Source organism: Choloepus didactylus, chromosome 15 (assembly GCF_015220235.1).
Source record: "Choloepus didactylus isolate mChoDid1 chromosome 15, mChoDid1.pri, whole genome shotgun sequence".
Classification (NCBI taxonomy): domain Eukaryota; kingdom Metazoa; phylum Chordata; class Mammalia; order Pilosa; family Megalonychidae; genus Choloepus; species Choloepus didactylus.
The window spans coordinates 33,274,655-33,295,494 of record NC_051321.1 but is presented as its reverse complement, the minus strand read 5'-3'; the positions used below and the strand labels follow the sequence as shown (position 1 = coordinate 33,295,494).

The 20,840-nt window shown below is 38.2% G+C and overlaps 1 protein-coding gene across 4 annotated transcripts in view; it reads right to left on the bottom strand.

Annotated features, from left to right (window-relative positions):
- The window catches only part of CHUK (component of inhibitor of nuclear factor kappa B kinase complex), a 63,088-nt gene that overhangs the window by 24,672 nt on the left and 17,576 nt on the right, over positions 1-20,840 (bottom strand). For all 4 annotated transcript variants that reach the window (XR_005211943.1, XM_037804772.1, XM_037804773.1 and 1 more), the window contains exons 5-9: positions 17,071-17,159; positions 15,823-15,912; positions 15,559-15,683; positions 15,261-15,368; positions 14,512-14,647 (exon numbers count right to left, since the gene is read on the bottom strand). Coding sequence is in view for 3 of the 4 variants with exons in the window: in XM_037804772.1 (XP_037660700.1) it covers positions 14,512-14,647; positions 15,261-15,368; positions 15,559-15,683; positions 15,823-15,912; positions 17,071-17,159 (548 nt within the window). In the remaining variant the exon portion in view is untranslated. The remainder of the gene's footprint in view (positions 1-14,511; positions 14,648-15,260; positions 15,369-15,558; positions 15,684-15,822; positions 15,913-17,070; positions 17,160-20,840) is intronic.

Sequence of the window (20,840 nt, the reverse complement as noted above, 5' to 3'; positions counted from 1 at the left end):
TGGACAGGAAACACTCCTGCCCGTCGCCAACCCCATAGCCCAGAGCTGTCCCACACAACCCAGTGTGATGGAAGCGCTTCAAATAACAGGCACACACCACAAAACTGGGTGTGGACATTAGCCTTCCCTGCAACCTCAGCTGATTGTCCCAGAGTTGGGAAGGTGGAGGCAGTGTGAATTAACAAAGCCCCATTCAGCCAATCATTTCAGCAGACTGGGAGCCTCCCTACACAGCCCAGCAGCCCAGAACTGCCCTGGGGGACGGCACTCACCTGTGACATAGCACAGACATCCCTCAACAGGACCCGGGGTGCACGCCTGGAAGAGGGGCCCACTTGCAAGTCTCAGGAGCCATACCCAATATCAAGGACTTGTGGGTCAGTGGCAGAGATAAACTGTGGCAAGGACTGAACTGAAGGATTAGACTATTGCGGCAGCATCGTTAACCCACAAACGTCCATAGATCACAGGGAGATTTGATTGTTAAGCCACCCCCCCTCCCTGACTGCCCAGAAACACGCCCACATATACAGGGCAGGCAACACCAACTACACACGCAAGCTTGGTACACCAATTGGGCCCACAAGACTCACTCCCCCACTCACCAAAAGGCTAAGCAGGGGAGAACTGGCTTGTGGAGAACAGGTGGCTCGTGGACGCCACCTGCTGGTTAGTTAGAGAAAGTGTACTCCACAAACTGTAGATCTGATAAATTAGAGATAAGGACTTCAATGGTCTACAAATCCAAAAGAACCCTATCAAGTTAAGCAAATGCCAAGAGGCCAAAACAAACAGAAAATTATAAACCATATGAAAAAACAGACGATATGGATAACCCAGGCCCAAGCACCCAAATCAAAAGATCAGAAGAGACAGCACCTAGAGCAGCTACTCAAAGAACTAAAGATGAACAATGAGACCACAGTACGGGAGAAGGAAATCAAGAAGACCCTAGAAGAGCATAAAGAAGACATTGCAAGACTAAATAAAAAAATGGATGATCTTATGGAAATTAAAGAAACTGTTGACCAAATTAAAAAGATTCTGGACACTCATAGTACAAAACTAGAGGAAGTGAACAACGAATCAGTGACCTGGAAGATGACAGAATGGAAAATGAAAGCATAAAAGAAAGAATGGGGAAAAAAATTGAAAAATCGAAATGGACCTCAGGGATATGACAGATAATATGAAACGTCCAAATATAAGACTCATTGGTGTTCCAGAAGGGGAAGAAAGGGAAGAAAAGGGTAAAGGTCTAGGAAGAGTATTCAAAGAAATTGTTGGGGAAAACTTCTAAATCTTCTAAACACATAAATACACAAATCATAAATGCTCAGCGAACTCCAAATAGAATAAATCCAAAAAACCCACTCCGAGACATATTGATCACACTGTCAAACGGAAGAGAAGGAGCAAGTTCTGAAAGCAGCAAGAGAAAAGCAATTCACCACATACAAAGGAAACAGCATAAGACTAAGTAGTGACTACTCAGCAGCCACCATGGAGGCGAGAAGGCAGTGGCACGATATATTTAAAATTCTGAGTGAGAAAATTTCCAACCAAGAATACTTTATCCAGCAAAGCTCTCCTTCAAATTTGAGGGAGAGCTTAAATTTTTCACAGACAAACAAATGCTGAGAGAATTTGCTAACAAGAGACCTGCCCTACTGGAGATACTAAAGAGAGCCCTACAGACAGAGAAACAAAGAAAGGACAGAGAGACTTGGAGAAAGGTTCAGTACTAAAGAGATTCGGTATGGGTACAATAAAGCAAATTAATAGAGAGAGGGGAAAAATATGACAAACATAAACCAAAGGATAAGATGGCTGATTCAAGAAATGCCTTCACGGTTATAACGCTGAATGTAAATGGATTAAACTCCCCAATTAAAAGATATAGATTCGCAGAATGGATCAAAAAACATGAACCATCAATATGTTGCATACAAGAGACTCATCTTAGACACAGGGACACAAAGAAACTGAAAGTGAAAGGATGGAAAAAAATATTTCATGCAAGCTACAGCCAAAAGAAAGCAGGTGCAGCAATTTTAATCTCAGATAAAATAGACTTCAATGCAGGGATGTTTTGAGAGACAAAGAAGGCCACTACATACTAATAAAAGGGGCAATTCAGCAAGAAGAAATAACATCGTAAATGTCTATGCACCCAATCAAGGTGCCACAAAATACATGAGAGAAACACGGCAAAACTAAAGGAAGCAATTGATGTTTCCACAATAATTGTGGGAGACTTCAACACATCACTCTCTCCTATAGATAGATCAACCAGACAGAAGACCAATAAGGAAATTGAAAACCTAAACAATCTGATAAATGAATTAGATTTAACAGACACATACAGAACTTACATCCCAAATCACCAGGATACACATACTTTTCTAGTGCTCACGGACTTTCTCCAGAAAGATCATATGCTGGGACATAAACAAGCCTCAATAAATTTAAAAAGATTGAAGTTATTCAAAGCACATTCTCTACCCACCACATGGAATACAATTAGAAGTCAATAACCATCAGAGACTTAGAAAATTCACAAATACCTGGAGGTTAAACAACACACTCCTAAACAATCAGTGGGTTAAGAAGAAAAGCAAGAGAAATTGCTAAATATAGAGACGAATGAAAATGAGAACACAACATACCAAAACCTATGGGATGCAGCAAAAGCAGTGCTAAGGGGGAAATTTATAGCACTAAACGCATATATTTAAAAGGAAGAAAGAGCCAAAATCAAAGAACTAATGGATCAACTGAAGAAGCTAGAAAATGAACAGCAAACCAATCCTAAACCAAGTACAAGAAAAGAAATAACAAGGATTAAAGCAGAAATAAATGACATAGAGAACAAAAAAACAATAGAAAGGATAAATATCACCAAAAGTTGGTTCTTTGAGAAGATCAACAAGATTGACAAGCCCCTAGCTAGACTGACAAAATCAAAAAGAGAGAAGACCCATATAAACAAAATAATGAATGAAAAAGGTAACATAACTGCAGATCCTGAAGAAATTAAAAGAATTATAAGAGGATATTATGAACAACTGTATGGCAACAAACTGGATAATGTAGAAGAAATGGACAATTTCCTGGAAACATATGAACAACCTAGACTGACCAGAGAAGAAATAGAAGACCTCAACCAACCCATCACAAGCAAAGAGATCCAATCAGTCATCAAAAATCTTCCCACAAATAAATGCCCAGGGCCAGATGGCTTCACAGGGGAATTCTACCAAACTTTCCAGAAAGAACTGACACCAATCTTACTCAAACTCTTTCAAAACATTGAAAAAAATGGAACACTACCTAACTCATTTTATGAAGCTAACATCAATCTAATACCAAAACCAGGCAAAGATGCTACAAAAAAGGAAAACTACCGGCCAATCTCCCTAATGAATATAGATGCAAAAATCCTCAACAAAATACTTGCAAATCGAATCCAAAGACACATTAAAAAAATCATACACCATGACCAAGTGGGGTTCATTCCAGGCATGCAAGGATGGTTCAACATAAGAAAAACAATCAATGTATTACAACACATTAAAAACTCGAAAGGGAAAAATCAATTGATCATCTCAATAGATGCTGAAAAAGCATTTGACAAAATCCAACATCCCTTTTTGATAAAAACACTTCAAAAGGTAGGAATTGAAGGAAACTTCCTCAACATGATAAAGAGCATATATGAAAAACCCACAGCCAGCATAGTACTCAATGGTGAGAGACTGAAAGCCTTCCCTCTAAGATCAGGAACAAGACAAGGATGCCCGCTGTCACCACTGTTATTCAACATTGTTCTGGAAGTGCTAGCCAGGGCAATCCGGCAAGACAAAGAAATAAAAGGCATCCAAATTGGAAAAGAAGAAGTAAAACTGTCATTGTTTGCAGATGATATGATCTTATATCTAGAAAACCCTGAGAAATCGACGATACACCTACTAGAGCTAATAAACAAATTAGCAAAGTAGCAGGATACAAGATTAATGCACATAAGTCAGTAATGTTTCTATATGCTAGAAATGAACAAACTGAAGAGACACTCAAGAAAAAGATACCATTTTCAATAGCAACTAAAAAAATCAAGTACCTAGGTATAAACTTAACCAAAGATGTAAAAGACCTATACAAAGAAAACTACATAACTCTACTAAAAGAAATAGAAGGGGACCTTAAAAGATGGAAAAATATTCCATGTTCATGGATAGGAAGGCTAAATGTCATTAAGATGTCAATTCTACCCAAACTCATCTACAGATTCAATGCAATCCCAATCAAAATTCCAACAACCTACTTTGCAGACTTGGAAAAGCTAGTTATCAAATTTATTTGGAAAGGGAAGATGCCTCGAATTGCTAAAGACACTCTAAAAAAGAAAAACGAAGTGGGAGGACTTACACTCCCTGACTTTGAAGCTTATTATAAAGCCACAGTTGCCAAAACAGCATGGTACTGGCACAAAGATAGACATATAGATCAATGGAATCGAATTGAGAATTCAGAGATAGACCCTCAGATCTATGGCCGACTGATCTTTGATAAGGCCCCCAAAGTCACCGAACTGAGCCATAATGGTCTTTTCAACAAATGGGGCTGGGAGAGTTGGATATCCATATCCAAAAGAATGAAAGAGGACCCCTACCTCACCCCCTACACAAAAATTAACTCAAAATGGACCAAAGATCTCAATATAAAAGAAAGTACCATAAAACTCCTAGAAGATAATGTAGGAAAACATCTTCAAGACCTTGTATTAGGAAGTCACTTCCTAGACTTTACACCCAAAGCACAAGCAACAAAAGAGAAAATAGATAAATGGGAACTCCTCAAGCTTAGAAGTTTCTGCACCTCAAAGGAATTTCTCAAAACGGTAAAGAGGCACCCAACTCAATGGGAAAAAATTTTTGGAAACCATGTATCTGACAAAAGACTGATATCTTGCATATACAAAGAAATCCTACAACTCAATGACAATAGTACAGACAGCCCAATTATAAAATGGGCAAAAGATATGAAAAGACAGTTCTCTGAAGAGGAAATACAAATGGCCAAGAAACACATGAAAAAATGTTCAGCTTCACTAGCTATTAGAGAGATGCAAATTAAGACCACAATGAGATACCATCTAACACCGGTTAGAATGGCTGCCATTAAACAAACAGGAAACTACAAATGCTGGAGGGGATGTGGAGAAATTGGAACTCTTATTCATTGTTGGTGGGACTGTATAATGGTTCAGCCACTCTGGAAGTCAGTCTGGCAGTTCCTTAGAAAACTAGATATAGAGCTACCATTCGATCCAGCGATTGCACTTCTCGGTATATACCCGGAAGATCGGAAAGCAGTGACACGAACAGATATCTGCACGCCAATGTTCATAGCAGCATTATTCACAATTGCCAAGAGATGGAAACAACCCAAATGTCCTTCAACAGATGAGTGGATAAATAAAATGTGGTATATACACACGATGGAATACTACGCGGCAGTAAGAAGGAACGATCTGGTGAAACATATGACAACATGGATGAACCTTGAAGACATAATGCTGAGCGAAATAAGCCAGGCACAAAAAGAGAAATATTATATGCTACCACTAATGTGAACTTTGAAAAATGTAAAACAAATGGTTTATAATGTAGAATGTAGGGGAACTAGCAGTAGAGAGCAATTAAGGAAGGGGGAACAATAATCCAAGAAGAACAGATAAGCTATTTAACGTTCTGGGGATGCCCAGAAATGACTATGGTCTGTTAATTTCTGATGGATGTAGTAGGAACAAGTTCACTGAAATGTTGCTATATTATGTAACTTTCTTGGGGTAAAGTAGGAACATGTTGGAAGTTAAGCAGTTATCTTAGGTTAGTTGTCTTTTTCTTATTCCCTTGTTATGGTCTCTTTGAAATGTTCTTTTATTGTATGTTTGTTTTCTTTTTAACTTTTTTTTTCATACAGTTGATATAAAAAATAAGGTAAAGTTAAAAAAAAAAAAAATAAAATAAAAAAGACAAACAAGTAAAAAAAAAAAAAAAAAAAAAGATGTAGTGCCCCCTTGAGGAGCCTGTGGAGAATGCAGGGGTATTTGCCTACCCCACCTCCATGGTTGCTAACATGACCACAGACATAGGGGACTGGTGGTTTGATGGGTTGAGCCCTCTACCATAAGTTTTACCCTTGGGAAGATGGTTGCTGCAAAGGAGAGGCTAGGCCTCCCTGTATTTGTGCCTAAGAGTCTCCTCCTGAATGCCTCTTTGTTGCTCAGATGTGGCCCTCTCTCTCTGGCTAAGCCAACTTGAAAGGTGAAATCACTGCCCTCCCCCCTACGTGGGATCAGACACCCAGGGAAGTGAATCTCCCTGGCAACGTGGAATATGACTCCCGGGGAGGAATGTAGACCCGGCATCGTGGGATGGAGAACATCTTCTTGACCAAAAGGGGGATGTGAAAGGAAATGAAATAAGCTTCAGTGGCAGAGAGATTCCAAAACGAGCCGAGAGATCACTCTGGTGGGCACTCTTACGCACACTTTAGACAACCTTTTTTAGGTTCTAAAGAATTGGGGTAGCTGGTGGTGGATACCTGAAACTATTAAACTACAACCCAGAACCCATGAATCTCGAAGACAGTTGTATAAAAATGTAGCTTATGAGGGGTGACAGTGGGATTGGGAATGCCATAAGGACCAAACTCCACTTTGTCTAGTTTATGGATGGATGTGTAGAAAAGTAGGGGAAGCAAACAAACAGACAAAGGTACCCAGTGTTCTTTTTTACTTCAATTGCTCTTTTTCACTCTAATTATTATTCTTGTTATTTTTGTGTGTGTGCTAATGAAGGTGTCAGGGATTGATTTAGGTGATGAATGTACAACTATGTAATGGTACTGTAAACAAACGAAAGTACAATTTGTTTTGTATGACTGCGTGGTATGTGAATATATCTCAATAAAATGATGATTAAAAAAAAAAAAAAAAAAAGGAAGAAAGAGCCAAAATCAAAGAACTAATGGATCAACTGAAGAAGCTAGAAAATGAACAGCAAACCAATCCTAAACCAAGTAGAAGAAAAGAAATAACAAGGATTAAAGCAGAAATAAATGACATAGAGAACAAAAAAACAATAGAGAGGATAAATATCACCAAAAGTTGGTTCTTTGAGAAGATCAACAAGATTGACAAGCCCCTAGCTAGACTGACAAAATCAAAAAGAGAGAAGACCCATATAAACAAAATAATGAATGAAAAAGGTGACATAACTGCAGATCCTGAAGAAATTAAAAAAATTATAAGAGGATACTATGAACAACTGTATGGCAACAAACTGGATAATGTAGAGGAAATGGACAATTTCCTGGAAACATATGAACAACCTAGACTGACCAGAGAAGAAATAGAAGACCTCAACCAACCCATCACAAGCAAAGAGATCCAATCAGTCATCAAAAATCTTCCCACAAATAAATGCCCAGGGCCAGATGGCTTCACAGGGGAATTCTACCAAACTTTCCAGAAAGAACTGACACCAATCTTACTCAAACTCTTTCAAAACATTGAAGAAAATGGAACACTACCTAACTCATTTTATGAAGCTAACATCAATCTAATACCAAAAACAGGCAAAGATGCTACAAAAAAGGAAAACTACCGGCCAATCTCCCTAATGAATATAGATGCAAAAATCCTCAACAAAATACTTACAAATCGAATCCAAAGACACATTAAAAAAATCATACACCATGACCAAGTGGGGTTCATTCCAGGCATGCAAGGATGGTTCAACATAAGAAAATCAATCAATGTATTACAACACATTAACAAGTCAAAAGGGAAAAATCAATTGATCATCTCAATAGATGCTGAAAAAGCATTTGACAAAATCCAACATCCCTTTTTGATAAAAACACTTCAAAAGGTAGGAATTGAAGGAAACTTCCTCAACATGATAAAGAGCATATATGAAAAACCCACAGCCAGCATAGTACTCAATGGTGAGAGACGGAAAGCCTTCCCTCTAAGATCAGGAACAAGACAAGGATGCCCGCTGTCACCACTGTTATTCAACATTGTTCTGGAAGTGCTAGCCAAGGCAATCCGGCAAGACAAAGAAATAAAAGGCATCCAAATTGGAAAAGAAGAAGTAAAACTGTCATTGTTTGCAGATGATATGATCTTATATCTAGAAAACCCTGAGAAATCGACGATACAGCTACTAGAGCTAATAAACAAATTTAGCAAAGTAGCGGGATACAAGATTAATGCACATAAGTCAGTAATGTTTCTATATGCTAGAAATGAACAAACTGAAGAGACACTCAAGAAAAAGATACCATTTTCAATAGCAACTAAAAAAATCAAGTACCTAGGAATAAACTTAACCAAAGATGTAAAAGACCTATACAAAGAAAACTACATAACTCTACTAAAAGAAATAGAAGGGGACCTTAAAAGATGGAAAAATATTCCATGTTCATGGATAGGAAGGCTAAATGTCATTAAGATGTCAATTCTACCCAAACTCATCTACAGATTCAATGCAATCCCAATCAAAATTCCAACAACCTACTTTGCAGACTTTGAAAAGCTAGTTATCAAATTTATTTGGAAAGGGAAGATGCCTCGAATTGCTAAAGACACTCTAAAAAAGAAAAACAAAGTGGGAGGACTTACACTCCCTGACTTTGAAGCTTAGTATAAAGCCACAGTTGTCAAAACAGCATGGTACTGGCACAAAGATAGACATATAGATCAATGGAATCGAATTGAGAATTCAGAGATAGACCCTCAGATCTATGGCCGACTGATCTTTGATAAGGCCCCCAAAGTCACTGAACTGAGTCATAATGGTCTTTTCAACAAATGGGGCTGGGAGAGTTGGATATCCATATCCAAAAGAATGAAAGAGGACCTCTAGCTCACCCCCTACACAAAAATTAACTCAAAATGGACCAAAGATCTCAATATAAAAGAAAGTACCATAAAACTCCTAGAAGATAATGTAGGAAAACATCTTCAAGACCTTGTATTAGGCGGCCACTTCCTAGACTTTACACCCAAAGCACAAGCAACAAAAGAAAAAATAGATAAATGGGAACTCCTCAAGCTTAGAAGTTTCTGCACCTCAAAGGAATTTCTCAAAAAGGTAAAGAGGCAGCCAACTCAATGGGAAAAAATTTTTGGAAACCATGTATCTGACAAAAGACTGATATCTTGCATATATAAAGAAATCCTACAACTCAATGACAATAGTACAATAGTACAGACAGCCCAATTATAAAACGGGCAAAAGATATGAAAAGACAGTTCTCTGAAGAGGAAATACAAATGGCCAAGAAACACATGAAAAAATGTTCAGCTTCACTAGCTATTAGAGAGATGCAAATTAAGACCACAATGAGATACCATCTAACACCGATTAGAATGGCTGCCATTAAACAAATAGGAAACTACAAATGCTGGAGGGGATGTGGAGAAATTGGAACTCTTATTCATTGTTGGTGGGACTGTATAATGGTTCAGCCACTCTGGAAGTCAGTCTGGCAGTTCCTTAGAAAACTAGATATAGAGTTACCATTCGATCCAGCGATTGCACTTCTCGGTATATACCCGGAAGATCGGAAAGCAGTGACACGAACAGATATCTGCACGCCAATGTTCATAGCAGCATTATTCACAATTGCCAAGAGATGGAAACAACCCAAATGTCCTTCAACAGATGAGTGGATAAATAAAATGTGGTATATACACATGATGGAATACTACGCGGCAGTAAGAAGGAACGATCTCGTGAAACATATGACAACATGGATGAACCTTGAAGACATAATGCTGAGCGAAATAAGCCAGGCACAAAAAGAGAAATATTATATGCTACCGCTAATGTGAACTTTGAAAAATGTAAAACAAATGGTTTATAATGTAGAATGTAGGGGAACTAGCAATAGAGAGCAATTGAGGAAGGGGGAACAATAATCCAAGAAGAACACATAAGCTATTTAGTGTTCTGGGGATGCCCAGGAATAACTATGGTCTGTTAATTTCTGATGGATATAGTAGGAACAAGTTCCCAGAAATGTTGCTATATTAGGTAACTTTCTTGGGGTAAAGTAGGAACATGTTGGAAGTTAAGCAGTTATCTTAGGTTAGTTGTCTTTTTCTTACTCCCTTGTTATGGTCTCTTTGAAATGTTCTTTTATTGTATGTTTGTTTTCTTTTTAACTTTTTTTTCATACAGTTGATTTAAAAAAGAAGGGAAAGTTAAAAAAAAAAAAAAAAAAGGAAAAACAAGGAAAAAAAAGATGTAGTGCCCCCTTGAGGAGCCTGTGGAGAATGCAGGGGTATTAGCCTACCCCACCTCGATGGTTGCTAACATGACCACAGATATAGGGGACTGGTGGTTTGATGGGTTGAGCCCTCTACCATAGGTTTTACCCTTGGGAAGACGGTTGCTGTAAAGGAGAGGCTAGGCCTCCCTATAATTGTGCCTAAGAGCCTTCTCCCAAATGCCTCTTTGTTGCTCAGATGTGGCCCTGTCTCTCTAGCTAAGCCAACTTGAAAGGTGAAATCACTGCCCTCCCCACTACATGGGATCAGACACCCAGGGGAGTGAATCTCCCTGGCAACGTGGAATATGACTCCCGGGGAGGAATGTAGACCTGGCATCGTGGGACGGAGAACATCTTCTTGACCAAAAGGGGGATGTGAAAGGAAATGAAATAAGCTTCAGTGGCAGAGAGATTCCAAAAGGAGCCGAGAGGTCACTCTGGTGGGCACTCTTACACACACTTTAGACAACCCTTTTTAGGTTCTAAAGAATTGGGGTAGCTGGTGGTGGATACCTGAAACTATCAAACTACAACCCAGAACCCATGAATCTTGTAGACAGTTGTACAAAAATGTAGCTTATGAGGGGTGACAAGGGGATTGGGAAAGCCATAAGGACCACACTCCACTTTGTCTAGTTTATGGATGAATGAGTAGAAAAATAGGGGAAGGAAACAAACAGACAAAGGTACCCAGTGTTCTTTTTTACTTCAATTGCTCTTTTTCACTCTATTATTCTTGTTATTTTTGTGTGTGTGCTAATGAAGGTGTCAGGGATTGATTTAGGTGATGAATGTACACCTATGTAATGGTACTGTGAACAATCGAAAGTGCGATTTGTTTTGCATGACTGCATGGTATGTGAATATATCTCAATAAAATGAAGATAAAAAAATAAAAAATAAAAAAAAATCATGAATATTTAAAAAAAAAAAAAAAAAAAGAGTAGAGGAACACCACCAGGAAGACAAACCATCATGAAACTGGTCTCTAAACAGAAAGCAACACTGACGGACTCACAAGGCCACACTCAGGAGAGAACTTTTTCACATCACCCTCCAACACCAGCTAATCACGACAACGGCAACAACCAAAATCAGGACATTGGAGGATGAGTTGGTCTCTCTGGACTCCTCTGGAAAGACTTCTGCACAGTGTGATTTATTCAGTGCATCAAGACGCAGAGCCTGTTACACGCTGTGATCTCAGTGATGCCTTAGTCGTTTGTATGTGCACACACACTGTGCCATTTGGTTTTGCATGTATGTTTCCAACAGGACACAAGAGTAATACAATAGTGAGGACTGGAACTGGAGTTTGTAGGGAGCAGGGCAAAGAGAAAGTTAGATATCCAAGTTTACTCCTTTTATCATGTTTACCACACAAGTGTTCACTGTATACCAGTTTTTAAAAAGGAGAAGGAAAAATCAGTTTAAAAATCTGACTAACTTTCCTTGCAAAAGGTACTATACCGGTTTGTATATATTATGTCCCCCAGAAAAAGCCATGTTCTTTGATGCAATCTTGTGGGGGCAGACATATTAGTGGGGATTAAGTTGGAACGTTCGGATTAGATTGTTTCCATGGAGATGCACCCCACCCAACTGTGGGTGATAACTCTGATTGGATAATTTTCATGGAGGTGTGGCCCTGCCCATTCAGCGTAGGCCTTGATTAGTTTACTGGAGCACTATATAAGCTCAGACAGAAGGAGCGAGCTTGCTACAGCCTCGAGGGGCACTTGGAAGAAAGCGCAGGAGCTGAGAGAGGAGCTTCAGCTTACAGAGACAGTTGAAGACAGTCTTTGAAAGCAGACTCTTGCTCCGGAGAAGCTAAGAGAGGACAAATACCCCAAGTGCAACTGAGAGTGACATTTTTGAGGAACTGAAGCCTAGAGAGGAATGTCCTGGGAGAAAGCCATTTTGAAACCAGAACTTTGGAGCAGACACCAACCATGTGCCTTCCCAGCTAACAGAGGTTTTCCAGACACCATTGGCCATCCTCCAGTGAAGGTACCCATTGCTGATGTGTTACCTTGGACACTTTATGGCCTTAAGACTGTAACTGTGTAACCAAATAAACCCCCTTTGTAAAAGCCAAAAAAAAAAAAAAAAAAGAAAAGAAAAGAAAGGAAAAGTAATAGGGAAAAAGGGAAGACCAAGGAGAGAGTCTCAGAATATAGTTACAGTTAAGAGCATAAAAGAGGAGGCCAAAGGAATAATTGAATAATTGTTTCACCATTATTTTCAGTGGTAGGTTCAGTATACTCTTAGCAACTTCTCTACATATTTAAAGTTTTTAATAATAAATAGTTGGAAAATATATGATCAGACTCTGTTTTTTAAAAGGGAAAGAAATATTTCATAGGTTTTTTTTTTAATGAAAATCAAATAGACATCATTCTCTCCTTGAATAACATATAAACACCCTAGAAAAATATCCTACAGTAATACCAAGCTGTTTTGCAGTTCATGCTTCTATATTTTTGCTCATGGTGTTCCCCTGGCTGTAAATCTCTTCCCCCCCACTCTTCTCCCGATTAACTTTTACTTATCATTTAAAATTCAGTCCTGTTATCATGTCCAGGAAGCATGATAGAGTACTCCTGAACTACTCTGCAGAGCACCCCATGCATGCCTTATTCTTCTGCACAGTCCCACAATAATATTGACCCTTTGAGGAATATATTACTGTCCCTCAGCTAAAAAAGGCAAACATTTGCCCAAATTTACAGACAGGTAAATAGCGGTGCTGCAAACTGAACTCAAGTCTATAGACAACTAAGCCTATAAAGAAGATTCTTGCCCCATGGTCTAAGCCAATCAGATGCTCCAGACTCCTTCCGCTCCAGACTCCTTCCAAGTAGAAACAAGGCTATGAAATGTCTGAAAAAATGTCTGAGATACCTGGTTCATGCATAACCAAAATTTCTGAAAGACAACAAAGAACTAAAAGGGGTCACCAACTCCTGCTTTGCTAACACTGTGAGAAGTGATCTATTCCTTGGCACAACAGAAGAAAACCAAACTGAGAAGCCAGATTTTTCAATGTTAGCCAAAAATACTTCAACATGCCCTCAAGTTCCTCTTTAATAAGTTAGAGCAAAATCAGAATAAAACTTATATGATTATAATTTCTCATTTCAGTTTTTGAAATCCTGGACACTAAAGGCAATCAATAAATGTGGAAAGTTCACAAATGAAAGTTGTTTCTGGGTGTACAGCATAAGAGAACTATCTAAACCTCTCATTCATTTGATGAATATTTAATGAGAATCTGATACATATCCTGCTGTGTACAGAATGCTGGGTATGGATTGGGAGTATGGAGGGCAAGGAGGAATGTTAATGAAAATAATAAAATAATTCCATCCTTGAGTGGCATGAATGGAATATGAGAAACAATTAGAAAATATAGAAATATGATTAAGTGATATATTGTGTGGTAGAGAACATTCAGAGAAAGGAGAGTGGAGTATGGGCCAGTGTAGGTAAGGAGATGCAGAAGGATAGCATCTGTGAAAGCACAAAAACGGGTAATGAGCTTGACAGCATAAGGAGCACTGAAGAGCTGGCTCTGGATGAGGTAAAGGGTAAGAGAAGCAGGTAGGAGGCAAGTGTTTGGCTGGAGTGGGGTTGCATTAGGAAAGTAAAAAAAAAGATAAGAAGATCAGTTTAGACTTGACTTGATAGGCAAGAAAGAACTAATAAAGTTAAAACATTAATATAATAACTAATAAATAATAAATAATAAATAAGTACAATTTCTTGGACAGGAGGATGAAAAGGCATTTTCAGAACATGAGATGGGCAGTTCATGGTGCATGGACTATAGGAAGGAGAATAAGTACAGAACCATGAACACCGGGTAGGAACCTTCCTCTCTAAACCAAATCCAGTATGATCAGACCAAGATTAATAGACACCAATACAGGGAAGGAAGAAATCCAAAACATGCTTCAAAGGACTAATCAACAATCACCAGTAAGAAGAAGCAGAATTGAGAAGAAGGTTTGCTAAAGAATATAAAAGCATTAGCTCTATAAATATTTTCTTTTTTAAATAAGCATGAGGTAAAGATGATTAAAACATATTTATGTTCATTTTGTAAATAAATTTTAATTTCAATGCTGGTTTCACAAAGTGGACACCATGGAAACTAACCTTCAAATTCAGAATGTGATCCATTAATAAAAAACATCTTGGCTGCTTCGAAGCAAGATCAATGGGTCCTCCTCTCTGTTGAGGATCCCAATTCAGCATCAACTGTAGCCAGTTTTCTGTGGGTTCTACTATTAAACTAGAGAATGTAAAATATAGGGTGAAAATCATACTTAGATGTTCCAATTTTTCTTTAGTATTATAAAAAAAGGTAATTTTATAAGTTGTCTATTTTGCTTTCCCATTACTTGTGTGTACCATTTTATATTTAATTTGCAAATAGTTCATGAAATGACAAGGGATAAACTGTTTCCCATAAAACAACAAAAAAAAAAACATATATGTAAGTTAGTTACTGGCAATGCCAACAGATGAGTCCAGTTCCATTCTCCAAGGAACTCATTTACTTCATTATCCCAAGAGTTTTCTTAGCATCTAAGCCAATCAGTTGAATGTCAGCAGGTCTTGTTTCCACTAGACCTGTGCTGTTCAATATGGTAACCATTAGCCACAAATGGCTATTTACATTTACATTTAAATTAATTAAAATTAAATAAATATAAAATTTTATTCCTCAGTCATACTAGCCACCTTTCCAGTACTCAACAGACTCATATGGCTGGCATAGATATAGAGCATTTCCATCATCACAGAAGCTTCTACTAGACAATGCAACTTGAGGCAACTACTCTGTTGATTTTTTGTAACCCTGGAGAAGCTGAAGCAAACTTCCCCAAATAAAACATACTTACCTACAAAGGCTATTTGGTTGAGGTAAATGGCTACTAAACCGAACTTCTCCTGTCATCTCTTCACAAGCAAATATACACTTTGGATCCTTCTTCTTAATCTTCTCATGCCTATGAAAACAAAAAACACCTTCAGCTGACAACCTGATTCCCACAAACACTCTTAATATTTCTTGCCATTTAAGTTTGTTAAATTTTGTGTTTAAAAAAGAAATTATACCATTAGAGAGAGAAAAACAGTCAGATATAAAAAAAATGTCCATTCCCATTGAACACATCAAAGTTATCTTCCATTTCTTACCAGGCAAATGGCTGCAGATGATGCAAAAAAGGCCTATATCCAGCAATACATTCAAACACCATGGTCCCAAAGCTCCAATAATCAACAGTGGCTGTGTAAGGCTTATTCTCAAAGAGCTCTGGGGCCTTAAAAAGAGAAAATGTTTTAAACACCAACACTATAAGGAAAAGCCTACTTTATTTCTGAACTACTATATTCATGACCTGCAGAAATAAGAATGAGAATCTTATACACTTAAAGTAAAAGAAATGATACATGTCTCACCAGATACTGCAATGTACCCACAAAAGATGTACACAGACTTCCTTGATCAACATCTTTGGCATATCCCAGATCAATTATTTTATGCGTTACCTGCAAAGAAGAGAGAATGAGTTTTAAATTGTTGAAAATTTTATAAGGAAAGGAACAATGTCTTTATAAGGCTGCAGAGAGGGCGGGTAATGCGGGTGGTTCTGGAATAATGCAAATGTGTCTCAATCCTGAGCACTACCATTTAACAAGCCAGGTGATCTTGATCCAGTTACTTAGTCTTAATCACTTTCCTACATAATGAGATTATTAACAGTCTCTACGTCACAGAAATATTATTAGGATTCAATGAAATAGTATAGGTAAAGAACTTAACACAGTGCCTGGAACATGGCAAAAATTAAATACAGATTGGTTATTAATTTTTATCTTGGTATATTCAGAATGAGCTTAATCCAATAAACTGGAAGGCCAATGTGACTTCCAAACTTGAAGAAGGACCTTACTATCTTAGAGTGGGTCAAATGTTAATAATACCTATCGCACTTCATTTCAAGAAAGTTTTTGAAATCTTTGGATATTTTAAAAAAAAAGCAAAGATAGTTGGTGCCAAACATAAATGAAGGGCTCTTAAGAGAAGGTGCACTAAGGTTCCATCTTCACTAACTAAAGAGTCAACACACAATCCAATTCAAGGTTCATATTCTTGGCTTCAATTATTGGAAAGGAACCTGGCTGCTAGAAACAAAAAAGTGTTCAAATTGTTCTGGAGAAAATTAACATTTCAGTAGTAAATTCACAGTTTCTGGTTTTTCTCAAGATGAGTTACTTAGTAATCTGAGAAATTAAAGTTTTGAATTTTATTTAAATGTAGAAATCAGGACTTCTGGGGAGGAGAATAAATTACCTTAAAGTTAACCCTATGTGCGCATGCATGAGTCTGTTTGTAGCCTTTTAAGAACAACATAGCTAAGGGTTGACAAATTATTTATTCACTGCCTACTATACCTGCTAGAGACTGTGCAGGAAAAAAAAGTGAACAAGATAGGTGCAGTTCTTTCTCTAATGGAGCTACTTCTAATGGAACAGAGAAGACAAACCACTGAACATACAACTATGGTTCAGTGAATGGGGGGAGGGGGAGTAGAAAAAGTATAGAGTGCCATGGGTACGCAGCAAGAGCACCAAACTTCAAAGACTGACCGCAACAGAGAGACTGTATTCAACAGGCAAGGAACATCACCCTCAAGTTTCACCTACCTTCCCACCAACATCCTGAAGAACAATGTTTTCAGGTTTTAGATCGCGATGTATAATTTTGTTTTCATGCAAATATCGAATCCCAGACCCTAAATAAAGTTTAAGATATATTTTGAGGTTAGAAAAAACACTGAGTTTTAAAAAAATTTCACTTTACATTTTGTGCAGATCTGCTGACACTCAAATTTATGTGGATAATCATAATTATGCAACTAATGATACATAAAAAGTCACACTACTTCAGATTTTATCCACAGAAAATTCAGTTTAAACATTAAACAAATACTGAAGAATTATGATATATGCTCATTTAACTTATGAGAATTAACACTAAAAAGAAATGGAGCAGTGACATCAACATGGAGACATAAGACATCTCCTGAAAAAACCTCCCCAGAGATTCAGTGAATAAAAGGACAAATCCCACTTGCTTAGAACTCTGGAGGAAGCAGAGACTGGAGAAGGACTCCACAAACGCTGACTCAAAAGAAAGAAAAATTTCCACATGGGAAATTGCCGTCCAGGACCCACCTGTCCACTCCCCTGCCCTCACTTGGTCCCACACAGCTTGGGAGGCACTCAGAGGCAGCACCCCGGATCCCTCCCACTGTGGACACAGATTATAGAGCCATTCACACAGCAAGTTACCAGGCTTAACCAGACACAGGGACCCAAGTCCTCAGAGACCGAGGGCAGAACACAAGCCACTGAGGAGTGTTGCACACAAAAGGGTGTCCTTGGGGGGTTGGTGGGGAGAGTGCAGAAGACTGGCAAGTAGAGCACTCACTCAATCCAGTTTCTGTTGGTTGGAACACCTAAACACAAACTGGACTTTTCTCGAGTGGCCCACCTCTCTGGATTGACTCCATATGGTATCCCAGGGAATAATACACTAAAAGGGAAGAAACCAGAGGAAGAAAAGCCTCACAGAGGAAAAACAAAGTGGGGAGGGGGCAGGTTTAAACTGAAGGAGAGTCCCAGAACTGAAAAGTATAAAGAAAATGGGGCACTGAATGAGAAGGGAGAACTTCAATCATAGGAGCTGGGGAGAAAATTCTGCATAAAAACAAAATAGAACAGATCAAGATTACCAGAGAAGGAACAGAGAAAGTAAGCTTTCTCCTTAGAGGTGAAACAATTGCATAATGAGCAATCTGAAAAAGTATACCGTATATCAGAGCAAGAATCAGATGAAAAAAGAGATGACAAAATCTGATCAAACACGGGCTATCCTAAAGGTCTAGAATAAATTAGGCCAAGCATCAAGGAAGAGCCTTAACATAAAGCAGATCAACAACAAAACCCTGGATAAGAGCAAGAAACTTAACTTCACAGTTAACTGATATTTGATTATCTGATTATCAAGATAATCAGATGCCTAGACATAAGCAAAAATTAAAACCCGTGCTAAGACACAGGAAGATATGGCTCAGTCAAGGGACAAATTAAAACTTCAGAGGAGACACATTCTGAGATGCTGATCCCTTTGTATATAACCTGATCGATCCCCGGAACTTCGGGTATCTGTGTGACACCTGAAACTCAGAGTAGGGCTCAGCAGATATGAATATCAGTATTTGTGCATACAGCAACTGTTAAAAAAGCTGAAAAAGAGTCCAGACTTCAATTAGAGATATGAATGAAGCAGATCTGATTAGGATTAGGGCAAACTGGGCCAAAGGGTAAAGGATGATACTGACTGTGTTTTAAAACTTCAACTTCCATGTGAGACCATGGGAAGAGATGTTTACTTGGTACAGGATCTATACTTCCTAAACAACTTACCTAGTAGTTTGTTCAAACACCATAATTACATGGAACTTTGAATAGGAAGTGAGACTAACAGGTTTGTATAGGTTAGTATGAAATAGCGACACATGCCAAAGTAATCTGGGCAGAGAATAAAAATATATATGCAGGCCCTCCCTGAGGAGCTGGGAAAAAATGCAGAAGTGTTGGATTTCCTGACCTGGATTGCTGCTGATGTTCCCACAAACACTGAGGACTAGTGGTTTGCTATGCCGAGCCCTCTATCTTGGGGCTCACCCTTATGAAGCACATTACTGCAAAGGAGAAGCTAAACCTGCTTAAAATTGTGCCTCAGTCTCCCCCCTGAGTGCCTCTTTGTTGCTCAGATGTGGCCCTCTCTCTCTAGCTAAGCCAACTCAGCAGTGAGCCAACTCACTGCCCTCCCCCCATGTGGGATCTGACTCCCAGGGGTGTAAATCTCCCTGGCAATGCAGGATATGACTCCCGAAGATGAATCCAGACCTGACATCATGGGATTGAGAACATCTTCTTGACCAAAAGGGGGATGCAAAATGAAACAAAATAAAGGTTCAGTGAGTGAGAGATTTCAAATGGAGTCAAGAGGTCACTCTGGTGGGCACTCCTATGCACCATATAGATAACCCTTTCTAGGTTTTAATGTACTGGAACAGCTAGAAGTAAATACCTGAAACTATCAAAATCCATCCCAGTAGCCTTGACTCTTGAAGACAATTGTATAAAAATGTAGCTTACAAGGGGTGACAGTATGATTGTGAAAGCCGTGCGGATTGCACTCCCTTTATTCAGTGCATGGATGGATGAGTACAAAAATGGGAACAAAAAACTAAATGAAAAATAGGGTGGGGGGGTGTTTTGGGTGTTGTTCTTTACTTTTATTTTTTTATTTCTATTTTCACTTTTTCTGGTACAAGGAAAATGTTCAAAGAATAGACTGGGGTGATTAATGGTACTGTGAAAAATTTGTACACTTCGGATAATTGTATGGTATATGAATATATCTCAATAAAACTGAATTAAAAATCTGCATATTAAAAAAATACACTAGAGGCATACAACAGCAGATTTGAATAGGCAGAAGAAAGAATCAACAAACTAGAAGACAGGACAACTGAAATCATAAACTCAGAAGAACAGATAGAGAAAAGAATAGAAAAAAATTGAGCAGTGTCTCAGGGATTTAACTGACAGCATGAATCACATAAACATATGCATTATGAGTGTCCCAGAAGGAGAACAGAAGGGAAAAGGGGCAAAAAGAGTATTTGAGGAAATAATCACTGAAAACGCCCATCTCTCATGAAAGACATAAATATATGTGTCCAAGACACACAACATACTCAAAACAGGATAGATCATAATAGACTTAGTCCGCAACACATACTAATCAGAATGTCAAATGCCAAAGAGAAAGAGAAAATTCTGAAAGTAGAAAGAAAAAAGCAATTGGTAACATACAAGGTATCCTCAATAAGACTAAGTTCTGATTTCTCATCATGGAGATGAGAAAGCAGTATGTGATATACTTAAGATACTAAAAGAGAAAAACTGCCAGCCCCAACTTCTTTATCTGGCAAAACAGTCATTTAAAGATGAGGGAGAATTTTAAACATTCACAGTTAAACAGAAACAGAGTTTGTCAACAAAGTACCCTACAAGAATTACTAAAAGGAGTTCTGCAGGTTGAAAGGAAGACAGGAGAGAGTAGCTTGGAGTAAAGCAGTGTGAAGAAATGAAGAGCATCATCAAGGGTTACTAAAAAGGTAAATGCAAAACCCAATAGTACTGTATCCTCAATATACAGCTGTAGTTTTTAATTCATATAGGAATCAGAATACTATTGGACAAGAAAAAAGCATATTTTCTAATAATAAACATGCAAAATAAAGAGGTAAAGTGGGACAAAAACAACATAAAGAGGGGAAACAGAAATATGGGAGCAGAGAACATGTATGATATGGAAGATAAGTTGTTATTTTTAT